This window comes from Vitis vinifera, chromosome 6 (assembly GCF_030704535.1).
Source record: "Vitis vinifera cultivar Pinot Noir 40024 chromosome 6, ASM3070453v1".
Classification (NCBI taxonomy): Eukaryota; Viridiplantae; Streptophyta; class Magnoliopsida; order Vitales; family Vitaceae; genus Vitis; species Vitis vinifera.
This window is the reverse complement of record NC_081810.1, coordinates 18,222,274-18,249,406: the sequence shown is the minus strand read 5'-3', so window position 1 is coordinate 18,249,406 and position 27,133 is coordinate 18,222,274. Positions and strand designations below refer to the sequence as shown.

Below are 27,133 nucleotides of genomic sequence, written 5' to 3'. Positions count from 1 at the left end.
CACCACTTATATTAACGAATACTCTAGGTTTGGACATGCAGAAAATCCAATGCCCTAGATTCATTGAATTTGAGGCAAAAACGAAAAACCACATAGCATGTCTCCTAGAATAAGCACCAATGCCTCCGACCTCTCCATGTCGGCTAGTGGTACCCATCACCTTCTTCCCCTGAAGACATGGGAAAAATGAAGCAATAGTCTCCACTCTCCACCCATAATCCTCTAGCAATACCCTCGTCAATGTTAAATATTGTTTGAACTAACGATTTGAAATCCTAGATAATAGATTCCTTTGTACCGATCACTCTCCTGAGGCCTTTGGATCAGCTCAGCTCAGCTCAGCTCCACTCCGTTATCAAAGCTCTCCATCTCGAGAGAAAAGTTGTTGTAGTCTCATTTGGAAGTACCTCCAAATCCCATGTAATCATCACATCAGTGTCACTTTTAATAGACAAAATTCTTAAATATTCTACATATTTTCAATTGTTCCTCTTGACACTCCACAAGAAAACACATGAAACGGATGGGCGGTTAAGAACCATCCCATACAAATTCTCCTTAGCCAATCGTAAATCAATTATTTTCACTTGAACCCAAGAAAACATTTCGTCTAAATATTATTTTATCAGGTGCAGCACTAGTTGATGCGTTCTCGCCTTTTGTTTTAAAAGGCAAGAGAATAATGTTGCCAAAATTTAGAACCAAAAATTAAGATTCATAATATGCGCAAAAAGATACTCATTTAAGATTCATAATAACTCAAAAAGATTGGTCCAAAAGTTCACACCATCCTAAAATAGCAGGCTCTGAGTGCACAAAAATAGCAAGAAGCATCCACCATCCTGCTGCAAACCCTCCCCAAGTAGCCCAAAATCAAATACTGTGGTGGACACTATGTACAATGTTCCTAAACAACTTTCAAAACTATTACTCGTGCACTTTCATCCCTAACTCTCTACCTCTTTCTCTTGGCACCAGCAGCCCCTGAGCCTCTGCCCCCTTTCTTCTCTGTGGATGCAGAACCTCCTCCTCTTCCTCTGCCTGCTGGTGTTTTCTTGGCACTAGAACTCCCAGCACCTTTTAAGTCTAGTTCTACTTTAATTCCTACAAAAATATTAAGCGTGTTTGTTGAGAGAACACATCAGTCGTGCAACAATAGATGTTCATACTTTTCAGTAGTTATCAATACTCATGAGGATATAAGGGAAATTGCCCACCTTTAGAGTTGAGATTCTGGAGATCCACTGGCAGCTTCTTATCACCATTAGCAGTGTCTTCAACCACAAGTCACAACAAAAAGTAAATACAAGAGTCAGACAACAGCATGATTAATAATTGGAACATGATATAAGGATCCTGAAATATGTAATCCATTTTGTTGGAAACTTAAGTATTCAGGTGTAGAACATGAAATAATCTACTAATTAAAAAGTGAACATCCTTCATAAGTCTCAAGATAACTGTTTTGATAGTGGTGGACATGTGAGTCAGATCAACAGGAAGATACATGCAATTTCTACATTATGTAAAGGATATTCTTTTTGTAGTTATGAAATAAAGAAGAAAAAAAATTATCAGATGTTCACAACATTCCAATTTTTACATAATTTTGAAAATGCTAAGACTGAAATGTTTGTTAAAGTTATCTGGAAATACAATGCCCAAATTTAAATGCTTTGGTGATCCCGACAGGCAGTTTGTATTTTACATTCCATATCAACTTGCAAGAACAAACATAAAGAGATAGCAGATTAAAGTATTAGGTGGTGCTCAGGAGAGAAAATTACCCATGTCATCTGTGTCTGAAGAGTTTTCTTCTTCACTTTCCGCCAATGCATCACCGTTCTCTCTTGCCAATTCATCATCTACTGGCTCTAGAATTGCAGCAATTCGCTTCTTGGGGGCCTTTTTGATTCCAGGAAGTGTGATTAAATCAGCTGCACGCACCAAGCGAGAGCTACTTCCTTTATTGTAAGCCTTTGTTAAAGCTGACTTGACAGCTGGCTGTATGCCCTCCAGTGGACTTGGGTGCCCCTGATGCATATTTCATTTGAGAGCAGTTTCTCATATAAATGCTGCACATAAATTAGTTAAGGATACCTGAAATTTAGATAACTCCACAATAGTATCAAAGTCCTCCTGACTTATAGAGTATAAATCCATGAACTCCACAACTTTCTGAACAGCGTCATCCTAGGAATGATGTAACATAGAAAAGAAGCATGTTCAATTAATATTTGGCTTGAACTATTCCAAGTTTGCATATGATAGTCAACAATATTCTTCCAACCTTAGGCAGCATGCGTAGTGGATCAGTCAACCGTTTCAGAATTAGAGTAAGGTAATCAATTCGCAAGGTTCCCCTGCACATTTAAAGCACAGGAATGATTAAGCATCTTGCAGGTAGAAAGAATAGAGAGACATCTGATTGAACTCTTGGCACATGCCAACCCTTGAACATTTACAAAACATTGGAAGGTTAGATCCATGACAACCCAAAGATAGCAAATACAAACAACTCAGACTCCCACTGCATAAAATGCCTGTTTAGAAAATCCTAGAATTAAGTGCCCCTTGTAAAAACCTGATTTCTAGTTCCCATCCAAGAAAAAAAGGCTACCTACAGGTTTGCTACAACACTCCATAAAACCTATAAATTGGAAGGGTTTCATCGACCTCTAATGACATCATCTTAATGTAACACTTCATAAAAAATAAAATAAAATAAAATAAAAAAATCATTGTGATTGTCTATAAATACTAAATAATCTTTCCGGTGTCTTGTGGTTTTGAGTAACCAGTTTACCAAAGGAAGCATCAAGTATGACCATCCGTCTACTCCTTCACCCTTCTTTGCCCATACCTTTAGACAAATTTTCTCAAACTCCAGGGTCTTCACTCCCAGATCTTTGTACAATAACAACCAGCCACCTAATCTCTCTATGGTAATCTCATAGAAAGGATTCTAGAAAATATGACCTTAGTGGAGGGAGACAAACCCAAGTTAGAGAGGAAAAATGTGTCTTTTCTTATGTCACACTTTTGAGTGTTAAATCATTATTTTAAACTTGGATGTATGCTAAGTCCCATTTGAGGACTAATGTTTATATCTAGTGAAGAATGCAACAAAAAAAGAGAAAAAAAAAGTGATTTGGGCGAGTTTAAGGTAGCAAAGAAACCAAGGTTAGTGAAAGAAAAGCCAAGCAGCAGCTGGAGACTTAGTGGTTCAAGGCATGGAATGAAGGAATGAAGAAATGAAGAAGCATTGTCTACATTGTAATTTAGATATAAATTTCAATGTGAAAAGTGTCTTCTGGTGGCTATTTCATAATTCCAAAGTGAGAAGAAAGGGAAATGAGGAATTTTGATATCATGTTAGTGTAATGAACTGTGCTTTTTTTGGAGCCTGATCAGTCATATCGAAATTACAATGTCACTAGAATTTTTTATACCAGAGTTCCTTGTGTCATATTCAGTGAGCCATATCAGAATTTCGGTAAAAAGAGTTCCATATTGAAATCCCATTCCAATAGCACCTATGTTGCTCATATTGGTTTTCTACCCAATTTTTTATGCCAAAAGTCTGGTATTGATTTCTGGCAGTATCTTTAGATGTGCATATCGATTTTTCATCTATATTCTGACGCCATTTTTAATATACCAGCAAACTTTGTTGTGCCAATGAAAGAGAGGCTTTTTGGAAGCAAGTTATCAATCAGAAATATGGTGTGGGTAATGGGTGGAGAGTGAAATCAAGTCGTTGTATTCTATATTGGAGCCCGGAGACTCTCATTTGTTCCCTTGTAATAGTATTTGGAGAGTGAAAGCACCTCCTAAGGTAATCTTCTTTGCTTGGGAGGCTTCTTAAGGTAAAATCTTAACTTTGGAGCAAGTTCAAAGGAGGGGTATGTAAAGACGCGGGTTTTGTGGAATCTCGTTTTCTCCCTATTTGGTGTGGCTTGGGTTCTTTCGTGTTCAATGAAGGAAACTCTTCTTAGGTGGCATGGAGCTTTTGTGGGGAAAACTCGTAAAAAGGCTTGGCAAATGGCCCCCTTATGTATTTTTTGGTCAGTCTGGAAGGAAAGGAACTTGTTAGCTTTTGGGAATGAGGAGCTTTCACTTCATAGATTAAAATATTCTTTTGTATGTAATCTTTGGTCTTGGGTTAGGGCGTCTGTAGTTTTGAGCCCTTCTTCTCTTGTTAGTTTTTTGGATTGGCTAGGCTCTAAGTAGGGGTTTCGAGCCTTTGGGTTGCTTTTGTATACTCCTTGTATACTTTGAGGGCACTGTTTTTGGTGCTTCCTCTTTTTGTTGAATACATTTCTTTTTATCTATCAAAAAAAAAAAATATACCAGCAAACTTTGTACCTGATATTGGATTTGTATTGAAATTCTGATGCAATTTCAATACAACCTGCAGTTCACTTAGTGCTATCAAAATTTTGATATCAAGAGCATTTCACTTTGTTTTCCAACATTTTTGAGACCATTTTGAATTGTAGTGCTCCGAGAGTTGTTCTTCCATGACTTTTCATTAGTTTTTGTATAATTTTAGGAATCTACCAATTAGGAATAAGGTTGTACGTGTGTACACGCACTATTGCTATTAGAGACATCAATGTATATTGGAAATACATAGAGGATTTCTTTTTTTCTTTAGTTTTCAATAAAGCATTAGCTTTTTCTTCTACTTTCCTTTTCTGGTCCAGAGAAGGTAGAATAAAGGTCAAGAATTCACAAGAGTAGTCATAGCTTGATAAAACTTTGATTGATTTGTCTATGTTTTTATGTTTAATGGGTTGGAAGCAATCCTCTATGTAGTTCGGCTTAGATTAGGTAAAATAGATAATCACCGAGGTACTAGTGATGCTCATGAACACCCTAATCACTAGTTAACTTTATTTGATCTGTTGTGAAAAAAGTCCAACAGGCGAATCTACAAGATGGATCTTGGTTATGATTGCATAAACATGAAATTAAACTAAGATATTTAATTGGTTTAAGAGATTTATTTTCCAAGGTAAAAATTCAAGTTTTGGTTGTGAATTGATCTTAAGATTTAATTTGATCTCAAACAAACTTTGATCATAAACCCTACATCAGAAACTGTTTTTTCTTCATGAATTTAACACTAAATTGTGAAACTCTCTGGATGCATTCCTTTAAATTACCTAGTCTTGTTAGATATTTTAAATAATTGTTAGATCTTCACTCGTATTGGTCCCAAAGGATGACATTAATGTTGATCCCAAAGGACGACAATCCAGATACTACAAGCCATGGTGATCCTAGTTTTTCTTAACTGGAGTTGTCATGTATTTAGGTTTTAGTATATTAATAACAGAGATTAACGGTCAGTAACCACCCATGTACATATAATATGTACAAGCAACACATCAAAGAGGACAAACCTAAACCTCTGTCTAGCTAACAAACCCCCATACTATCAACAAAATCTAAAAAGGATAAATTAGAAGAACCTAATCCCCCATTATTCCACAAAACAATATCTTAGAAGCACAACTTTCACCACCAAGCATGATTATTCCACTCCTTCAAAAGTTCTACTATCGTGCTCTTTCCAAGTCATCTAAAATAGATATAAAGGAATCAACTGTAGTTCCCACAAAGGTACCATGGCAATTAAAAAGAACATCTCCAACTGAACAAAGAAGCACCTAGGGAACACCGAAGATCATAGCCCAGAAATGGATGAGGATGTGAGTAGCAGACTCAAGATCTTGATTGCAAAGTCAGCAATAATCAACTATACTCCAGCCTCTCCTCATGAATTGGTCCATTGTCAGAATTTTCTCTCATGCTGCTTCTCATCCCCTTTCCCACACCTCCCCCTTTACAGACACAAACCAAAATACACCTCACTGGAGGGCACTCTGGAATTTCAAATCAACTTAGAAGGGAATATGGAAGCATTTTGGAAAGCAGAGGAAAGTATAGGATCTGACGGAGATCGAGTCTTGAGTAATCTTCAAAACTAACTTGTCCCCCAAGCAGCTTGAAACAAAAGAAAGGGCTTAATAGCTGCAACAAGGAATACACAAAAGCCACTCCCAATCCAAAAAATTCCTTCTAAACCTAGGATTCCAACAAATCCTGTGCCAATAATCTGCTGGCCAAGTCTCTTTATGGATTACAAGATTGAATAACCCCAGAAAATAATCGTTTTAAAGGATTCTCACCATTCCAAGGATCTTGCCAAAATCTGACCCTGACACCATTGCCAATGGCAAATCTTGACCTCAAGAAAAAATCAGTCCCACCCTTGCTAATAGCTTTCCACAAGCTTGAACCGTATGCTTCCCTACCAACTTTATGGTTACCTAAAATTGCCAGCGGTAAGCAATAGACAGTGTACACGAGGTAAGATCCCTATAGTAACCACTGACCATTCTAATCAAACCTCCAGGACCTTCTTTTCCTGTGTTCCCTCTTGAACTACCATTTATGTTCAGCTATAGCCAACCAAGGGCAGGTAACTCCCATCTACTGAACCTAACTACTACAATTCACTGCCTTTCTCTCGAAATGTTTGAAGGAAGTTCATGGCAACCATAAAAAAACCACCTAATCCCACCCTAGAAATGCCTGTCACTCTCCCATTTTATTTTTTAGAAACTGAATTCCATGGTGCTTTAAGAACATCCAAGCAATACATAAAAAAAGAAAAAAGAAATTTTTAAAGACCATCATCCTGATAAAACTTGGACAATAAGATCTTAGTTCACTACATTGACAAAAGAAGTCTTTTTCCTTTTTCCTTGGCCACAAAAGCGCTCATTATGATACATTTATATTTTCAATGACTGTTAATTATGTTAATTTTTAATTGATTTTTTGTTGTTCTAATGTGCAGTAGGCCATCAAGCCAAGCTTTCAAAGGAGCTTCCCATGTTTAACACATTTTATCCATCTAGACATATCATAGCTTCTAACTTGACACATACACTAAGAGCTTCATTCACTCAGAATCAGATCCAGACAACTTGGTTCCACATAGTTCTTACTGTAGTGTCTAATTTAAAACTTTTTCACTTGTAAAAATATCATCCTAGTCAATGATAACTAAGCAGTTTCTGTTCAACTATTTTGCATCAATAATTGAACCCAAATCATTAGCAAAGACATCATGAATATAATTAATGCTCAGGTGTTTTAATAATTAAATATCAGCATTAGTGACCGGATATACATGTGTGTTAGGTTAGTAACATGCAGAAGCTTAAATATCGAACAAACATGCCTTCCAGAATTAGATTCACGAGAAGCAAGAAGATGAACATGCAGATCCTCCAAGAGTCTCTTATTTTTTCCCATTGTTGAGTTTTTTCCCAGCCAGCCACCAAATCTATTAAAATTGCGTTCTCCCTGCAAATATGAAGCCAGCCCATACAATTATGTAAAGAAATAAGAGCCCAAATAGCTCGTATTCACTTTGACAAAATGATTCTGGTTTCAAAAGAAACAATATCTCAATCCAACACTTTTAAAATAAAAGTCAGCCACAAAAAAATAAAATTCAAAGTGCTGATATCTGATGTATAACCATCCATTGAATGGTGACCAAGAAGGCAATGGATCCAACCACAGTGCTCTAAATAGTTCTTCCATAGATGGAAACACAGAAGTTAATTCTAATGAAAGTTGTTTAAGAAAAAAAAAAACAGAGAGAGAGAGAGAGAAGCACTGGCTTAAAAATTTTGATAGCAACTAATATTTCCAGACAACAATTGCAACAGTCAACATACTTTATTTACAAGTAGAGTTTGTGAAAAAGATCCCAAAAGAACTCGATACTTGCCTTAAAACTTCCCCCACAATATTTGTCTTTAAAACCCATTATATGACATAAAGATAAGCTCACTGAGAGACCCAACACAAAAGCACTTGCCTAGTTTCATCCTTTTTGAAGCTAGAAACTATGGTTCATTGCAGTCCACATTACTGTGGATTAACCATGGTTAAACCATTTTCTTTTTTCTCTAACGCACTAAATTTTATGCTACTGATCATAGGCACATTTGTTCCCATCAACAAAACATACTAAATCCATAAATGATAGCAATCCTTTTAAAGACTACATAAGTTATGGTTTTGCAGTTAATTTAAAATAAATAAATAAATAAGACAAACAGTGAGCAAATAAAATTCATCATCTTAAATGAGCTGAGTAGATGGATGCTAAAAATCAATATTAATCACTAAAGAATAGCAAATGGAAAAACAATAGTTTCCCTAAGGAAAAAGAGAGCATGTGAGGCAATCAAGTTACATGTCCATCACCTGGACATCCATACCTGTTCAAGTGTCTCCCTTTGCCCATGCAAGAGTGCAGCACTGAAGACAACAGATTACAAAACAAAATAACAAAAAAGGCAATTAAGAAACCAGGGAATTTGGAACCTAGAATTTGTAGTGAAAAGGAAAATGCCTTTTTCAATAATAACAATATACTTTTGATTTTTGGATCATTCTCATTTCTTTAAGTGCTTGCATTTTGTAAAATGCAGAAAATAATATCTTGACTTTTTTTTATAAAAATGAGCCATTTTTAGGAAATCTCATGTCTTTATCATTTTCCCTCTTTCTGTTTTACCAAACATGTTTCTATCATTTTCCTTTTTCCTGTTTTGGAAAATAGAACAGTTCTCGTTTCTGCTTCTAACAGGCACTTAACATTCTTCAAAGCCAAATCAAGAAACATACGGAGTTATACAGGATGCAAAGGAGCCAGCTTGAGAGAGTTGCCACTGTCGATATCTTCGAATCTGTACATTAATTATATCCCCATCACCAATAGACTCAGCAGCACGAGCAAGCAAGCTCATCCGTTTCACCCCATTGTCATCCTTACCAGCCAAAGTTGGCCTATAATTGATATAGTTTTCCTGCAATAAAAAATTCACAAATAAAAATTAGTCTTTAATTTTTTTCAAAGAATTGTTCAACTCATCTACATTCATAATTAAGCCACACCTTAGGTTCCCCACTTTGGCATCAATCACTTAGTTTGCACAATATGAAATTTCTTCCCTCACCCATGTTCCCATTTAGCTGGCTATGCTTAGTAAAGATAAAATAAAATAAAATCCACACTGTACAAAAGTCAAACAATATCTCATTTCTCTCTCTCCTTATTGTTCACCTTTGGGAAGTTATTCCCTTCCAGACCTTCCCATAACTTTCCACTGACATCATTAAGCATTTTCCTCATCACATATGATACATGTCATGTCTTCTAAAAATAAAAGGAAAAATGAAATAGAGATGAGCTCAGTCCTTCAAGAAAATGAAGAGGCAAAGAAACAAAAAGACCAAGAACACAATCAAGACAAACACATAATGAAACCACAACAGGAGAAACTGATCCCAAAAGACTAAGAGAAGAAAATCCCTAACAACCTCAACTATGGATGGCACTCCCCTATTAACAAAAGCTCTTGGCTTCGAAATTAAGGAGGAAATCATTTCTTTAGACAAATAAAATATCTATCACATCCACTGATTGTATCTCCAAGGAACACCTTCCACCAAAAGGCCCCTAGTTATGCTGCACTGCTACAGATACAGGTAATAGTGTCTAAAAAATTTACCAGGTGTCAGAACTGGAAAGCCACATTAAGACATGTTCTATGTCTAGATTCATACACATTAAGCATTCCTAAAATCATGAAGAATTATGCAAAAGAAACTAAAGAATTAAAGCAACTTACAGTCAAGGATGAAAATATCAGGAATTTGCAAAATATCAGTAGTTAGATATTATGAAAATATCAGACAGAAATTCTGAAAAATTGTTTCATTTAGTTGGAAATTAATCAAAACTCATAGAAATATTGGGCAAAAAAATTCTAAGAAATGATAAAACAAGCAATAACATACATTGAGGTTTTTTTCCTTTTAAGAAAACAGTACATACATGCACACATATATACATACATATATATGATCAGACAACAATATGAAAACTTAAAAAACATATTTAATATTAAAATAATGATCTATTTAGTATGGATGTGTTTAAGGATATAAAAAAAATGATGATATACATATGCTTATTTTTTTGTTTAAAATGTTTTTAAGTTTGTTTAAAACTTTATGCTTTACTATATAAAAGATATTAAAAAAAAAACTTGTTAACAAATTATCACACAATTTAATGGAATTTAAAAATAATATAATTAAGATTTTTTTTTATTAAATTTTTATTTTTAATATTTTATTTTCAAGGTAAGTTTTAATGGAGATAAACTAAATGTATATAGTTTATGTCCATTAATAATACACAAATAAAAAGTGGCTTGGTGGTAAAACCCTAGACTTATTAGGAGGCTCAGGTTTGGCCCCCACCTTACACTATTAAATTTAAAAACAATTGTGAAGGGGCCAAGCTTTGAGAAAAATCAGCAATGGATCACCAACATATCCAGAAAAATCAGGGATAAATTGGCAAAATATCACCGATGCTGAGAAAATCGCCACAAAAATCAGAAATTGGCGCTCTTTTGGGGAAAATTGTTGATGACTGTCTATATACCACTTTCTGTTTCAGGTCTCACAGAAACCTGTTTTTTCAGCCCAAATTTTCTCCGATTTTCAGGGAAATTTTAATCCTTGCTTACAGTGGCAAAACATCAGTCCAGATGTGAATCATGGACATCAGACATGAACTTGGCAATGAATTTGGAAAAGAGTGAATATTTAAAGGCAGAAAAAGAACACAAGGGCATAAAGAAATCGTTTTTTCCCTTACAAATTAATACACACACATGCACTAATGAATTAAGAAAAAAGAACAATTCAAGCTCCAGATTATTACTAAGCAGCTAGAATCAGCATGCAACTTTCTTAAAGATCATATTGCCTAAAGCCTACAAGAAAAAAAAGAGGGGGCAGTGAAGTTGGTAAACTCCATCTTTGAGGTTCTAAAGTGGTACTTCATGACAACCACCTCAAAAGCATTTACAGACATAACTATTTATATTTTCAATTATTTAATGATAAAGACAAAGTGTGACATCTGGCCAAAATCACTGAACAGGATAATGCTGGTCAAGTCTAACAACATAGCAGAACAATTTAAACTGTAGCAAAATCATTTCTTGCTAGATTTTGAAATTGAAAAAAAAAGAGGGGTGGGGGAGGGAACAGCAGTATAAAATAAACGACCCTGCATCCCACCCCAAATACAAACTAAAAATAGATGTAAATAAATAAATAAACAATGATCAAACTGCAGGGTTTTAAATTTCTTTGCTGAATTTAAGTGATGCCAACCTAACATATTTTTGCACAAGCTGGGAAAGAACCTGAATAAGAAGTGGAACTAGATCAGGGTCACTCATGCTGAGGTCAATCCGCTCATCCATTCTCAGCTTTCCCCCATTAAAACCAAACAGCCTACAAGCAGAAAGATAAGGTATTTAGAACATATCCTTTAGGTATAATTAGAAACTTTAAAATCCTGAGGATATTCAAATTTATTAAAGATGAGAGTCCTATCACATAAGCTTTCACTTTATATTAAAGAAATAAGCTACAGACTGATACAAAATCGGTTACATTAAGCTGTATACTATACAATCACAAAAATGTATACCATCATAAGGGTTAGATTTTATAGATTTCAGTATTTATATATATATATCTTATGATAAGAAATTCCAGCAAAGAAATGGGCTTTGCAAATTCTAAATAGGATTAAATAAATAATCACCAGAACTTTGAATTTAGACATCCCAAAACTGCAGAATTACCAAAATACAGTTGAATAGCACAACTGATTCTTTCTTTCCTTTCCTTCCTGATCATGAATAAACTTTAAAGGGCTCCACTCACCCCTATAGTGGCTGAAGTTTTGGTTCAATTAACATAATTGATAATTACTGTAATGAAGGAAACTCTTATTGTAACAAAGTAAAATCTGTCAAGCAATCAAATACCATACACTGGTACTCTATGAGAAAGCATACTGTCAAGCAATCAAATACCATCCACTGGTACTCTATGAGAAAGCATACTGTCAAGCAAACAAATACCATCAGTGGTATTCTATGAGAAAGCATAAAGCATGTAAAGAAATATGGAACAGCATTGTGTCGAAACAGCAGTGAAATTATTCGTACTTATCAACAGCCACAAATGGTGAAATATCTTCATCTTTTGCACTGCTCAGAAGCCGCTGCCTTACATCATCATATTTAATGACTGACATGGAGAGGCTCATGTACTGCAACTGGTTTAGTGCCATGCGCATATCTCCATTAACTCTTTCTGCAAGTTCCTCAAGGGCAATCTATGGATAACAGATAGCAAACTCAGAGGATGGTTACTGGTCATGATTGAAAAAAGGGACAACCAGAAGAGCTCACCTTGCACACCATTCAAAATAAATGAGTGCCTCTGTGTAAGAACACAGAGATATGAAATGGATGGATAATGAGAAAATTGTCTATTTAAAACTCCTAAAAGAACATACAGTAGACAGAACACCTATATAGAAAAGTACACGATTTTCCCAACATCACAAATTCCAAAAACATAATAGATTAACAAAAATGCTAAAAAAATGGCCACAATCAACTTTAAGAGGGAACAAAAGTGAGAAATTAGAGGGCATACTGAAGTCTATGAAGACCATTTGTATTTCATGCATTATATTGTCTCATTAGGCAAAACAAGGTACACACAATATATGCAGTTAGAGCCAAAAACAAACAAACAAAAAGGAAGAAGAAAGAACACAAAACAATCTCCCTCTCCTTACTTCATGCTCAACCAATCCACAAAGTCTATCATAGACATAGAATAATCATATATGTACACTACAGACCACTCTAAAAAGATACGCATAAATGAAAATTTGATTGCTTGATCTGACTATTCAACTCCTTCAAAAGATCTCCTATTTTGTCCCCCCCATAACCTCCAAAACAGGCACAAAGGAGCGGCCCTCCAAGCCTTCTTCCTCTTCTTTCCTACAAAAGAACAATACCAACTTTGAAGAATGCCTCTAACAGAAGAATACGTCACCCAAGCCATCCAAACAAAGAGAAAACCAAATACCATAGGGTTACCGCTTTGGGACAATGGAAAAGCAAGTGGTGGTTGGACTCTTCATCCCCCTTACACATGTAGCATCTAGGTGGAATATCCAACCCCTCCCTCTAAGCTGATCAAGAGTTAAAATTCCTTCCCAAATAGCTTCCCAAGTAAATAAAATCACCCTGTTTAGCACCCACAGGTTCCATGCTATGCTTGCAGGGAAAGGTTCACTTCTTCTCTAAGCCACGGAAAAATAGAAGGATTTAACTAAGAACTTGCTAGTCTTGGTTTCCTTCTAACCCAATCTAGCCTCGTAATCTCTTCTAACTGAAATTGATCGCAGTCATCAAAGAAAATCTACTCCTAATTCCCAATCGTGGAACTATCTATGAAAGCACGGACTCCACCAACCCCCCTCCTCCCTAACCTATTCCCACATTTCTTCTATCCAAGAGTCTTTATTAATGGCTAAAGAAAATAGCACCAACAAAGACTCTTCAAAAGAACTTTCACTGCACCATTTGTCTTTCCAGAATTTTATTTTTCAGCTATTACCCACAACTAGGTAAGTTCTACTTCTAAAAACTTCCTGAATGTTTCTAATAGCTTTCCACAACCCCACCCCATAGCATTCCTCACCTCCCTCACACCAACACTCAAAAGCAAATCTCCAGAGACAAAGCACTACACCCAATCTCAGCCTCCATCTCACTTAAAAGGGAAATTACCTCCTTCTCAAAGCCCTCCATTGGCATCCTAATGAAACTATTAAAAGCCGTCAGTTTGCAAAACAGACATTTGGATGGGTAAATTTCCTCCATTGGCCAACTACTTAGAGACTCTTCGGACCATCCATCTCCCCTGGCTTCTCCACGGCCTCCTTACTCGGTCATCCCCTCAACACATTTTCTGGTAACACTCAAATATGTCATATTAAAGCACCATCATCAACGGCCAATTTTCAACTCCCATGAGAACAGTGGAAGACCTTGCTTTGGCTGATGCAAATTTCCCACCTAATAACATCATCAAATAACTAGCACAATGACCCATTACCAAAATCTACGGGCTTAATCTCCAAAAGAGAAGAAAACGAAGAAAGAGGATGTTCGCCCCTTGATGAGGCACCACAAGAGCAAGACATACCTTTGTAACAAGCAACTTCGGCTAGAAGGGCTTCATTGCTCCAGATACCGAACCCTTTAAGCCTTGAAATTGTGCCCGCACAAGGAACATCGGTGAGAGCATCATAGTGCTCACTTGCTCCACTCTCTCCACCAAAAGGAGAGATCTAAATACAGTTACTTTAGCCCACCTTCTCTTTCCCTTTAAGAGAGGCATTAGGCTTGCTCAAATCAACTGAAGCCCAACCCACTTTAAGTTGGGAAACAGATGAACAACAAGTGGCTTTAAGTAACCAGACCAGGTTGATCCATTGAAGGGGTCTTCATCTTCTAAATGCCTCTAGCACAAATATTAAAGCCCAACAAGTTGTCTTAAGCCTCACATGGAAAAAAAGGCAGGCTAATGAACCCAACTCCTTCAGGTCTTCCTTACCCATTCTCTTAAAAGGGATGATGCCAAGATCCATAAGGTCCTCCTGTGCAATCATTTCCTTGCTTCGCACATAAGTTGGCCCACTCCCCACCTACTTGCTCTCGAAAAGCCAGGCCTAGCCCCTAACCTACAAGAGGCTATAGCCCCAAATCCACAACGTAATCTCCTCCTTTTCAAGAGACTCGTCAGCAATTCCCACTCTCCTTCTAGCATGTGGAGACCCCACTAATTATTAGTCTTCCCACCCTCTGCAATTGCTCTTAGGTTCAACCAAAATCACCCACAACAAAATTTTCCACCAAAACAGAATGGAGAAACTCAAAACCCCCACCACCACATGCATGAAAGGTATCTGGATCCCTTGTCCCATGGGATTTCACCATGATCTTAACCCCCTACAAATTGTAAGGAAGAGTTGTGTCTTCGTCCACAGCCATAAATCCCCCACAAGCGTCCCCAAAGTGGATAAGCAACCTTACAAACCCAAACTTTTTTAGCGCAAGCACCATGCCTAAAGCAACCTTCTTTTAGAGACCATCTCTCCAGATGCAGAAACCTCACCTCATATTTTCTCAAACCTAGCACCTTCTCAGCATCAACTTTTTTAAATTAAACAAAACAAGGGAACCACCCAGCAACACCAAATGAATGTTCCCCTTCAAGCGCTAATGGAACACTACCCATGATTTTAGCGAAACTAGGTCTGAAATCTTATCTGAGAGACCAACCCATATATTAAAACTTATTTTCTTTCTCTTTTTCTTCCTCATAGATGATCTTTTTATTAATTTTTTTAAATCAAAGTAAAAGCTTTAAAGCAAACTCCATGTGACATTATCTAGATGGACTCTTGGAAAGTCCAAAACTCTCTTTTTAAGCTTAATAAAAAAAAATTATGTTTATTTTGTTAAAATAGAGTTTAATATGAAAATTAGGAAAATATTATTTTTTTAGAAGTTCTACTTTAAAAAAAATATATAAATATTACATTCATGACTAGATGTTTTTGTATTCTTTCCCATTATTGTTGGAAGCCACCAAAAACTAATAATATCACGTGCAGAGATTTCATTTCATGAGACCAATCTTATAAATTTTCCGACCAACTTTTGAATTTCCACAAAATTTTAAATTCAATTAAAACATGGTATAATCAACCTTTGAAATGAAAGATCAAGAATAATTGTTAGATAAATCAATCAATACTTTCTTTGTTGAATCATCACTCAAGTAATCATATATTCAAAATAAGAGATGGGATTGGATTTTCAAGGCTTTCCATGTATTTGTAGATTTCCTCCATTCCCATCTAAACCACACTGTTTCCACCACCTCACTCTTGCCCTTGTTCACCATTCTGCAAAAGAAAAACCCTTTTTAGGTACATCCTCCCCACCCTCTCACCCTTGTAGACTAACAGATTGAGTCACCAACTCTACCCTTTGAATAGGAGATACCCCTAAGCTTCTCAACTTCTTAGCCAACACCTTCCACCCTTTGAATAGGAGATACCCTTGGAAATCCTCTCCCTTTTGGAAAAATCTGAGTGAATCTCTTTTCTTCCACTGAAACAATATAATACTGCAAGAACCTCCCTGCTATTGCTTCGCATTTCCAACACGAAATCCCTTCCTCCTTCCCTCCAATCTACCCCTAGAGCTTCCGATTGATGTCATCATAGCAAACCTCTGCCCTTTCCAACAAAAAAGCAAGGTCATTTTATCAAACCTAATCAAGGGGGAAAAAACCATGACTCCTTTCCACCACCTTAACACTCACCTTGCCTTTGATCTTTCCCACCGAGATCTTCTCGTCAAACCTAATCATTTTGCTGAAGATTCCAACTTTTATAATTCATTGTAAATGAGGATTAGAGCATTTAAAAAAAAAAAAAAAAGCCAAGGAAGGAAAAGAAATGGAATTATATCATTTCCAAAGGATATATAATCTAATAAGAAAGAGACATGCAATCTAAGTAGAAGCAACATGTACAAGCATCTAACCAAAAATGTTAAAGCTACAGCATTTAATAGTGAATATACCTCATTGACTTGAAGGCCTTCTGCATTTGCAACTTGCAATAACCTCTTTGCCATCTATAATATACCAAAATCTAATGTTAGTTATTCCATAATTTGCATTAATCTTGCATAGTATTAAAGATTTTCAACGGTAAGGATTTATTTTTTCCATAAAAATAAATGAACTCTGTACCAATTTCAGAGGCCAATGAAAAACCAACCTGCTCACCAGTTTAACAGAATGCCCAAATTTCACCAAATGATCAAAATAAACTAAGCAAAGAACTAAAAACTAGTGACCAAATTTCAAAACATTGATCATACCACAGAATCACAAAGTTGGGAAGGATAAGGAGAGTACTTGTCCACATATCAGAAGATTGATAAAAGGAGTGCTGGTCCTAGGTGTAAAAGATTGAGGCATGCAGCAAGCATGCATGCATATATATATATATATATATATATATATATATATATATATATACATTCACATGCACATGCACAGATAACAAACTAAGGGAGAAAAACGCACATATCAAACATAATAAACTAGGCTAAACACTTGCAATTAAAATTCAGAACTTTGATCAAACCATGGGCTGACAAAGCCTATATGGATAAGAGGAGTAGCTCTACCATTAAAGGAACCTTGATTCTTAAGGCAACCAATAATCTATGTCCAACCAACAATATAATCTAAGCTCAGGGGAAGGTGCATGATCTATGTCCAAACAATTGTATAATCCATGCTCAGGAGAGGGAGCTTCATGCTTCCTCCCCAGATGTATAAGTTTTTTGCAATTAAGGATCAAGCAATAACACCAAAATATGACTATCCAAAATGCTCCCTGAAAAAACAAAACAATACCAAAAGAGGAATTTGCACTTAGAAACATGTTGGCAGGTTGGTGCAGTAATGAGGCGACTGGTGCAACAGAATAGGAGCAGCAGATTAGTAGAGATTTTTGAAATTATCTCCTACAATTTTTAAATATAGCAGTTCCTATTTTTTAAGTCAATCCTTATGCTAAATTCCCAGTGGGCATAAAATTCTATATAGTAAGTGCTGTAAATAAATAGGATTGTGAACTCTGAAATTACTATGCATGGAAAAGACAAAGACAATATTTTTCTCTTTAGCTCATACAAAAGAACCGATAGTTTAAAAGGACTTATGGAGGCTAGGATATCGAGAAAATGCATTAAAGCATTTAAAAAACTAAAAAGGGAAGATACCAAAAACAATACTATTCACTAGATCAGACATCTCTTGAGAAAGCCCCTTTCATAGTTATCCCCAAAAAGATGAACAATTGGTAGGAAAAGCTTTTCAAGGAAGTTAATTGAGCGTGTGTTTGAGAGCTCCACAATATTAAATTGCTCAGCTAATAGCAGGCTCATTTCTATTAAAAGCAATTTCAGTGATTGTCATCTACAAACAAATTGTCATGACTTATATAGAAAGAGCTAGATTTGGATTGAAACTCAGCACATTTTCTAGTTCCTATTTGATCTCCAACCCTCAAAGGAAATCCTAGAACAAATTGCTTTTCACCTAACACCTCTCATCAAAACTTTAGTCCTCCAAACATTACCATGTAGACTAAGAACCAGGTTATAGCATGAGCCCAAGAGACCATAAGAAAGAAGCTTTGCAGCAAGAAACTGAATTGAATACACATTCAAGAATATGGTTATAAGCACCAAAGGAAACTACAATTTAGAATTGATATTTGAAAAATATATATATATATATATATATATATATATATTACAAAAAAGACACCTGTTGTTTTGTAGGTTTTCGGAAGCTGAGAAGCAAACAGTAGTTCACTAGACTTTTTAGTTTCTGACTGTAGCGATCATTACAGATGCAGATGATGGGAATTTTGGAAATCTTGATGCTAGCAATAAGATCAGCCACTCCCCCTCTATCTCCAGCAGACATCCCATCAACCTCATCCATAATCAGCACAGTCTTTGGATGCTTTGACCTGAAAATCACAATCTACAATTAATTTCAGGGAAAAAAGGACAAATACATTTTAATGCATTTGATTAAGAAATTTTCTGAAAGCCAGACCAACCTATCCATGTGAGCACCCAAAGCTTCATTACTGACGAGTTCCTTTATAGAATTTGCATTGCTTCCACCAATTCCTTTATCAATTTTGGCATTAGCCTTTCCACGATTATCACTGGCATTTACCTGAATGACATTAATAGGATGATAAAATAGTTAGTGTAAGATCATGGTATTAGGAGATAAAATTAGGCAATCATTCATCCAAATGCTTTTATGCTTAAAATCAATTAGTTTGCCACCTCAATTGCCTGGAAACCCAGCATCTGACTAACCAACTTTGCTGATGTAGTCTTTCCTATACCAGGTGTTCCACTTAACAGTACAGCTTTTTTAGCACCAGAATCATTCTGTTTTTTCCCTTTTCCCTTAGTGCCAGTATGAAGAAATTGCTCATTCCAATGTGCCAACCATTCATGAAGCTGTTTAACCTGCATATTATTACCCAGCAAAGGTTGCATACAACATTTCTCTATATCATATATGCAAAAGGACAAAAGTTTAACTGGGTCTGCAAGGTGCAAAATATGAGGATTAACAACATACCAGTGACTGATTCCCAATGATGTCATTTGGAACCTTTGGCTTATATTTTTCAGTCCATGTCAATGAAGCATGTCCAATAGTTTGATATATATGCTTAGGAGTGGTAGCTGCCAAAACTGTGCGTTTTCCTGAAGAGTTGACCACTTGATCCACTGAAACAACCAAAACACAGTTCAAAAGAAATTTTTGAAGGGCAATGGAGCTGATTACATTAGGAATAAAAAAAAAATTAAAAATTAATGCACGTTGAAGACATTGGATCACCACAAGTGGGGGCATTGATATGGATTATCTTAGCAACCAAAATTCGAAGTTTGGATGGTTGTGCCATCCTAAAAGATTTAGAAACTTTAGAAAAATGAAAAAGCATTAGCATTTTTTCAGAAGTATCATTATAATGAAGGGAATGTTCAAAAGTGGTGAAGCACCCATGACGCACGTGTAGGATTTTTCTGGCTGGTACTGCATTTGCAAAAATTGTGTAGAGCCAATGAATCACATCCTCATCATTGTGGGTTGATCTATACTCAAAAGTGGAGTAAGTACACAATAAGTGGGTTTGGGTTTTTGCTAGCTAGTGTGCATTTGCAAAAATTTGTAGAGAGCCAATGAATCATATCCTAATCATTGTGGGGTGATCCATACTTCAGCATGCACATACCCATGAATGCACCCACATAAATGAAACCCTGAATAACAAACGCATAAACAAAACCACCAACATATTAAAAAAACAACAATAAAAAATAAAAAAATAAAAAAAAAAAACAATATCTCTAAGACATAATTTGAAAATGAAACAACAAAATATGGTGTTATATGGGGCATACCTTTCTTTTCCACTTTCTGAGGACTTTTCTTTGGTGTTGCCAACACAACCTTATCCAAAGACTTTTTTGGTTCCCCTCGTGCAGGTGCTTTTGCATGATTTGATGCACAGATCATATCAAACAGTCCATCCTCGGTAAGAAAGGCAGTGCTATTTGAGGAAATATTTTATAAGATATAATTTAAGAGAAATAAGAAACAAGAATTTAGAAGACTCTGAAAAAAGACAAACCCCAGCTCTTTGGCCTTAGCAGACTTATTGCCCCCAATATCTTCATCACATAAAAGAAAATTCTGCAAATAAAAACAATGTCAATCAGATGACGAAAGTATTATGTGGAACCCAAGCAACGACAACATTGAGGTAGGAACAGACTGTTTTTTTGCTAACAGATCCAGTAACACGACCACCATGGCGCTTGATCAGATCCTCTGCTTCTTCCCTTTCCAAACTGGAAGGATGACCAAAATTCAAAATAAACTACCAAGCTGACATCTGGTAATTAATAAAATACAATGCTAAATAAGTTGGCAACCTAAAAAAGTTTACACCGGCCTCATGGCACTTGAGAAAATAATCTCAATGATCACTTAAACGTAATCTTGACAGCAAGATGTGATCAAAAGAACCAAGAAGAATAACATACTAGCCATGAAATTTTCATATGTAACTCCTGGCATAATAAGCAAGAGAACAGAGACCCTATAGTGAGAAGAAAAATACCTGTCAAGGGTTCCACTAATTACAAATGTCAAACCAGCCAAACAATCAGAAGCACCTTCAGGGACTTCCTGACAAACAAGATGAGTTTCAATGTCAACATAACGAGAAGAAAGATCATTTTATTTAAGTAATCCAGATGTTACCAACTGATTTATACCTTTTCTCCTTTGTGTGGAGGATCCTTCCTTTCTCCAAAATTCATAAATCCACCGCGTCCACCACCTCTGCCTCTTCCACCAGCTGGTGTTACCAATGCACCTCTTCCACCACGACCCCTTCCACCAGATTTAATAGGAGGTTCTGTATCTTTATCAACTTTCTCATCATCACTTTTATGCAAGACAAAGTCATCATCATCATCATCGACAACTCGGCGAATTTTTTTGGAAGGTGGGGGGTTCAATGATTCCTTAGTACCCTTCTGGGTCTTTCTTTTAGCTGGGAGTTCTTCCATTTCCTTCTCATCTTTAGGCTTTTGAAAATACTTGCTAGTCTTCCTTCTGCAAGAACTTTCTTGGCCTCCATGCACCTGATATTTACCCCAAATTATGACAATGATAATAACAACATAAACCTTACCTTACTTCAGTTTATTCATGATAGATGAAAGAAAAAGATAGATGCATAGCTTGTTATGCAAAATCAGACATAAATGAGTATGAAGTTCTAAGTTTTTCATTTTCAACTTTTACTTGTTTTTTAGGATTCTTTCTACAGTTTACCATGAACATAGTTTTAAAAGGCGCACTTAAAGCACACCTAGGCTCAAGGCACAACCACTCCCTAGCTATAGCGCCTTGTTGAAGAGGCATGCATCGTCTACTTTACTTTATATTTTTAAACACTTTTATTGTTGAAATTTCTAATTGTATATTAAAATTTATATGATTTTATTACTTTTTTTGTTGAATGCTTCTTTTAAATGTTTAAAATCTTAAATTTTTTATTGACCGGATTGGGTTTTGGATCATATTTTATAAAATCGATATGCATACTAGGTTAGGTTTTACTTCACTTAGGGGCGCTTTGTGTTGTGCCTTGTGCCAAAGCTATAGGATACTTTTGCGCCTTAGGTGCATGTTGCACCTTTTAAAACTATGACCATGAAAAAAACCATCTTAACTCTCCAAATAATGTTTTTCATTTATAATGTTTGTTTTGATTTTTGATTTTTGATTTTTAAAAAGCATGGAAATAATTTTTTTGTGAAGTCATTTCCTTTTTCCATTTCTGGAAATGTCTCCCAAAAATTTGGAAAAGGATTAAGAATATCCATAGGACATTTTTTTAAATTCTGGAACCAACTGAGAGTGTATGAAAACATGCTTACGTGCATTTTCCCTTGCATCAAAGGAGAGTATCAAAAATCAAATTTTTTTATGTAATTAGATAGAACTGTGACTTGTGGTGTCAGGCCCTGATCTAAACCAAATTTTCTTTTCTTTTACCATTTTGTAAACAACCAATTAGACATCAAAATAACATCCAGAATTTTGAGAAGACCACAGACACAAAAACTATAATGTACTCACAGGTTTCTCCTGCTGCACAGTAGCTGGAGAAGGTTTCCCTGATTGTGAAGCTTTAGGCTCAGGTTTTGCAGGCTTCAACGGATTGCCATTGTCGTTGTCATGTTTTTTCATAAACCACTTCCTAATATCCGACTGCAGCAATAATAATACTTTTTTTTATTATTCACAAAAAATAAAATAAAGTAAAATCCACGACATCAGTTCCAATTTAAGTATTTCAAAGTAAAAGCACAATAAAAGAATAGAGAATATATATATACACATACATATATCAAACTCTTATGTGTAAAAGTATGATAGATTTTTCTTCCCAAATACCCCATTATATCACTTATTTTCTAGGGATGGCAATAGGGCGGGTTTTTTCAGATACACGCCTCACCCCACCCCTAATGGGATGGGGTTCAATTTTAATAAATGGGTTTGGGACGGGTTTGGGAATTTTTTTTTAAACCCGGGGCGGGTTCAGGTATTGCCCCTGCCCCGCCCAGCCCTACCCCGGCCTGATTATATATAAAATTAATTTAATTTAAATTTTAAATTTAATTTAATTTAATTTTTATTTTACTATTTTTAATATATAGATAATAATAAAATATTTTTAATAAAATAAGTTATAAAAAATATTATAATTTAATTATTTATAAAATATATTTATTTTAATATAATTAAAAAATTTAAAAGTAATTTAAAAAAAAAATTCAAAAAAAAGTTAAACGGGGTGGGGCGGGTATGGGAATTTCTCATACCCACCCCGCCCCGTTTAATTTTTTAAATGGGACGGAGAGGGGAATTAATTTGAATAAACAGAGTGGGGTTGGGATGGGGGCGAGCCATCCCAATCCCGCCCCGTTGCCATCCCTATCATTTACCCTTATATTTCACATCTTTGTTGCTCTATCATAACAATCATTAACAAATTCACCTTTTTATTATTCATCAAATTAAATTCATTTTATTTATTTTGCATTTTTGAGCATAAGAGGTTTTTTTTTCATTTACATTGGGAATCATTCCTACCATGGTGGGTACCATTTATGCTTCCCTGGTAAAATTAGTGAACAATTATTCAAGCCATACTTTTTTATATATATAATTGTAAAAGATAATGTTCCTAGATAATTAATTGTATAAAAATTCTACCTTGAGCTTTAGTCCATTATTAAATCCTAGAATCCAAAATTTTCAACAGTAGCATTGTCTGGTTAAAAGCATTCAAAGAGAAACCAAAGCCCTCTATTTTTTCCAAGAAAATAGAGCAATAAAAGAAAACATCTTATTTTTCATGTTTTGCTTCCATAAAGGGAAAAAATAGAAGGCCCCTCAGCAGTGTGAACTTTCAGTAAAGTGGTCGGTGAAAACTATATGATTAAAATCATTGTTGGTGAAAATTTTACATTTCAATATTTTAATAACTTCCTTCATATTTTCCTTGTATATAAACTAAATCTATTTTTCATACAAGAAAACATTCCCAAATAGAAAAGACTGTTAATGTAACAAAATTTTCGGCCTGTAATCCAAACCGGCAATAGTTCCACGGCTGTTCAAACAGAACCCCTAGAATTGAAGCTTCCAGCAATAGCATAACTCATAAAGCACTCAGAGTGAAATCCAACCCTCTATTTGGTTACCAAGAAAATGAAAGAAAAATAAAAGAAACCCACATTTTGCTTACTATGTTACCTCTCTTACTTTCTTTGCGGTCAAAAATCCACAACCAAAACAAATTAAAAAAAAAAAAAAACCAGATCAATTAAGCCAAAGAGTCTTAGGTAAAGTGAAAATTTCTGTATCCTAACCCTAGATATGAAAATTTTAGGATTCAAAACTTTCTTTCATTTTCTCATCATTTCGCTTGTATCGACGTAGAAGTCGATTGAATGAACTGATAATAGAGATAAGAAAGTACCTTGGACGCAGCCATCGACCGAGACGCAGCCTTTTCAGAAGGGAAGATGGATTGTTTTTGTGTACCTTGGACTCAAAATTTTATTTTTTTCTAAGAAAATTGATCGACGGCAGTGTTGGTGATGGTGGCAACGCTGCGATCACCTGGGGCAACGAAGGTGAGTAAATATGTGTGTGTGTGTGAGAGATAAGAGGAGTGGGGAAACGGAGGTGATGAGATGAAAAAGAAAAGAGAATTGAGGATTCTGTGCACAACAGTCATGAGAGGGAGAGATTATTAAAAATAAAAATAAAATAAAATGCATAAAAAATTATTATAATAAACAATTTTTATATTAAAAAATGCATACAAATTTTAAATTATAAAAATTAATTTAAAAATTGATATAAATTTTTTTATCTAAAATTATTTATATTTAAAATATTAAGTTGATAAAATATATATATTTAAATTATTTAAAAAATAAATAAACATGTTGAAAAGATTTTATATTTATAAATTAATTTAATTATTAAATTATTTTTATATTTAAAATATATTTATTATTTTTATTTTAAAAATTAGAATAATTGAAAAGGATATTGGACATATAAGGTTTGATAGAAAATAGGATAAATGATTAAGAAATTTTCAAATAAACATATCCTTATAAATCATAAATTATTGAATTAATAATATTTTTTTTAAATATAATTGAATTTTTATTCAAATTCATCGTCTTTTTATTATTATCTTTTTCTAATTTTTTTTTTTTAGAAAACATTAGATTAAAATAATAATTTTTAAATACATTTTTTATTTTACTTATTTGAAAAAAAAATTATCAACTCAATCAAACATTTTTTGTTTTTTAAGGCCAAAAACTCGTTTTTAGAATTCAGTTTTCAAAGACAAATTTTATTTTTGAAAACACCAATTTTTTAAAAATTATTTTTTAAAATTGTTTTCAAAAATAGTAAACTCTATAGAGTTTTTTTTTCTTTTTTTGGACCTTTTTGCAAGCGTCTTAATATATTTTTTCTTAACTATAAAAATAAAAATGTGATTGGTACCTTGAAGCAAGGATGAAAGTTTCCATTTTTTTGGCGGAAATTTCGCCCGAAATTTCGGGTTTCGGTGGCCGGCGATACGAAAGAGGGGGGCGAAATGTCGACGGGAGAAATTTCGCCAAATTTCTGTTAAAATCGGCGAAAAAATCACCGAAACATGGTTGCAATAAAAAATCGGTGAAATTTCGGTTTGTATCGCCGATTTTTCGGGAAATTTCCCGATATTTCCTACCAGTCCAGGCCGCGCACAGGATACAAAATCTGTCCAATTTTTATTTTTTATTTTTAAAAACATAAGATGTTCCTTGGTAATCTGATCATGACTTGCAGGCAAAGGTTGTTTTTCAGCCTGGCTCAAAAATCGTGGATTTAGGGTTCGTGAAATTTAAATCCAATGGCACAAAAGCAAAGCGACCCTAGAACAGATCAGAAAACACAGGGAGAAAAAAAAAAAAAGCAATTTTTTTTGGTTTTCCTTGAGGGTTTTGCATGGATTTTCTCGGAAATCAAACGAGGATGAATTTTCTCGGAAATCAAACGAGGATGAATTTTCCCGGAAATCGAATGGGGGATGGATTTTCCCGGAAATTGAATGGGGGATGGATTTTCTTGGGAATCAAACAGGGGTTGCAAAAAAAAAAAAAAAGTAATAAATGATTAGATTAGAACCTGCGAGGATTGAGAGTGAAAGAGGAAATTGGGGCCGATTGTCCGGAGGGCAGCTTCAGTCAAGGGCTTTTTGATGCCCGAGTGAGAGAAGCGGGCCTTCAGCAAAGGGCTTTTCGGATGGGTGGCCTTTTGATTTTTTAAAAATTTAGTAGAGATAAAAAAATAAAAAAAATGGAAACAAATCATGACTCCATGGTGACGGTCCAAAGTGAATTTGGATGTGATCCAAAGTAAACCTTATGCGATAATATATATAAATTATTGGTATTTAATGAAATCAAGTTAATATATATAAATTATTTGTATTTAATAAAATCAAATTTTTTATGAAGCTTGATAATGAATACGTAATTACAAAATTCATATTTTTTATTGACCCATATAATATAATTACATATAATATCGCAAATCATATAATATATATATCAAATTATTCAACAAAATAAATTTAAATTATCTATTATACTTCTAATTACATTGTTATGAGGTTTTTTGTTATATTTTTATGAGTTTTGATCAATTTTTTGCCTATCAAAATTTTTTTTCCAAAATATTCGTCGATATTTCTCCGATATATCCGTAAAATCAAGTTACCAATATATCCGTGATTACCGATATTTTCATCATTACCTTGAAGTTTGAACTTGGTGAAGGGATGATCAGTGCCTTTTGGGCCTACGTGTGGGCTGAGCCTGGACCGGCCCAATTTATTGACCATTGGGTTGCAACCGGTCTAATTTTTGTCATAAATCTAGATAATTTTTCCACCAACCTAGTTTGTTCACGATGAAAACTGCCCAAATTCAATCCAACTTAAGATCTTCAATCCATGCTTGATTTAATCATGATTTAGTCAGTTTCACTCGAAAATTGAAAAATAATTTATTTTTAAAAATTTATATTAGTATATACCCATTAATATGTTAATTTTATAATTAATCAATTTTAAAAATAATATATTTTCTTTGTATGTACATAAAATATTTTTTATCACATTACATTTATATTTCAAAAGATTTAATTTTTTTATTAATCTTTTTTATCTTAATTTCATTAAAAAAATTATAATATTCATTTTTGGATACTTTTAACATTCTTTTTATTTGAATAACTAAACATTTGTTGGATGTTTGATAAATCAATTTAATAA

General features: G+C 34.7%; 1 protein-coding gene and 1 long non-coding RNA gene across 3 annotated transcripts; both read right to left on the bottom strand.

Moving 5' to 3' along the window:
* Positions 1 to 723: 723 nt before the first annotated feature.
* LOC100249625 (replication factor C subunit 1) lies at positions 724 to 26,130 on the bottom strand. Of its 2 annotated transcripts, XM_059737596.1 has the most exons (23): positions 25,984 to 26,130; positions 24,266 to 24,408; positions 22,354 to 22,485; positions 20,979 to 21,350; positions 20,822 to 20,889; positions 20,474 to 20,549; positions 20,330 to 20,391; positions 20,100 to 20,248; positions 19,270 to 19,421; positions 18,966 to 19,154; positions 18,728 to 18,849; positions 18,427 to 18,634; positions 16,662 to 16,715; positions 12,144 to 12,313; positions 11,328 to 11,418; positions 8,725 to 8,906; positions 8,316 to 8,355; positions 7,262 to 7,386; positions 2,291 to 2,363; positions 2,101 to 2,193; positions 1,788 to 2,034; positions 1,218 to 1,274; positions 724 to 1,104 (listed from the first exon to the last, which is right to left on the bottom strand). In XM_059737596.1, exons 2-23 carry the CDS (start codon positions 24,278 to 24,280, stop codon positions 956 to 958), a joined length of 2,826 nt encoding a protein of 941 aa, XP_059593579.1. In that variant the 5' UTR covers positions 24,281 to 24,408; positions 25,984 to 26,130; the 3' UTR covers positions 724 to 955. The 2 variants fall into 2 exon arrangements, with proteins under 2 accessions (XP_059593579.1, XP_010651545.1); XM_010653243.3 differs by lacking the exon at positions 25,984 to 26,130 and having other exon boundaries at positions 24,266 to 24,560.
* LOC109122807 (uncharacterized) lies at positions 12,889 to 16,654 on the bottom strand. Its single transcript, XR_002030309.1, has 2 exons — positions 16,399 to 16,654; positions 12,889 to 16,307 (listed from the first exon to the last, which is right to left on the bottom strand). It is a non-coding gene; the product is annotated as an uncharacterized LOC109122807 (long non-coding RNA).
* Positions 26,131 to 27,133: the final 1,003 nt, after the last annotated feature.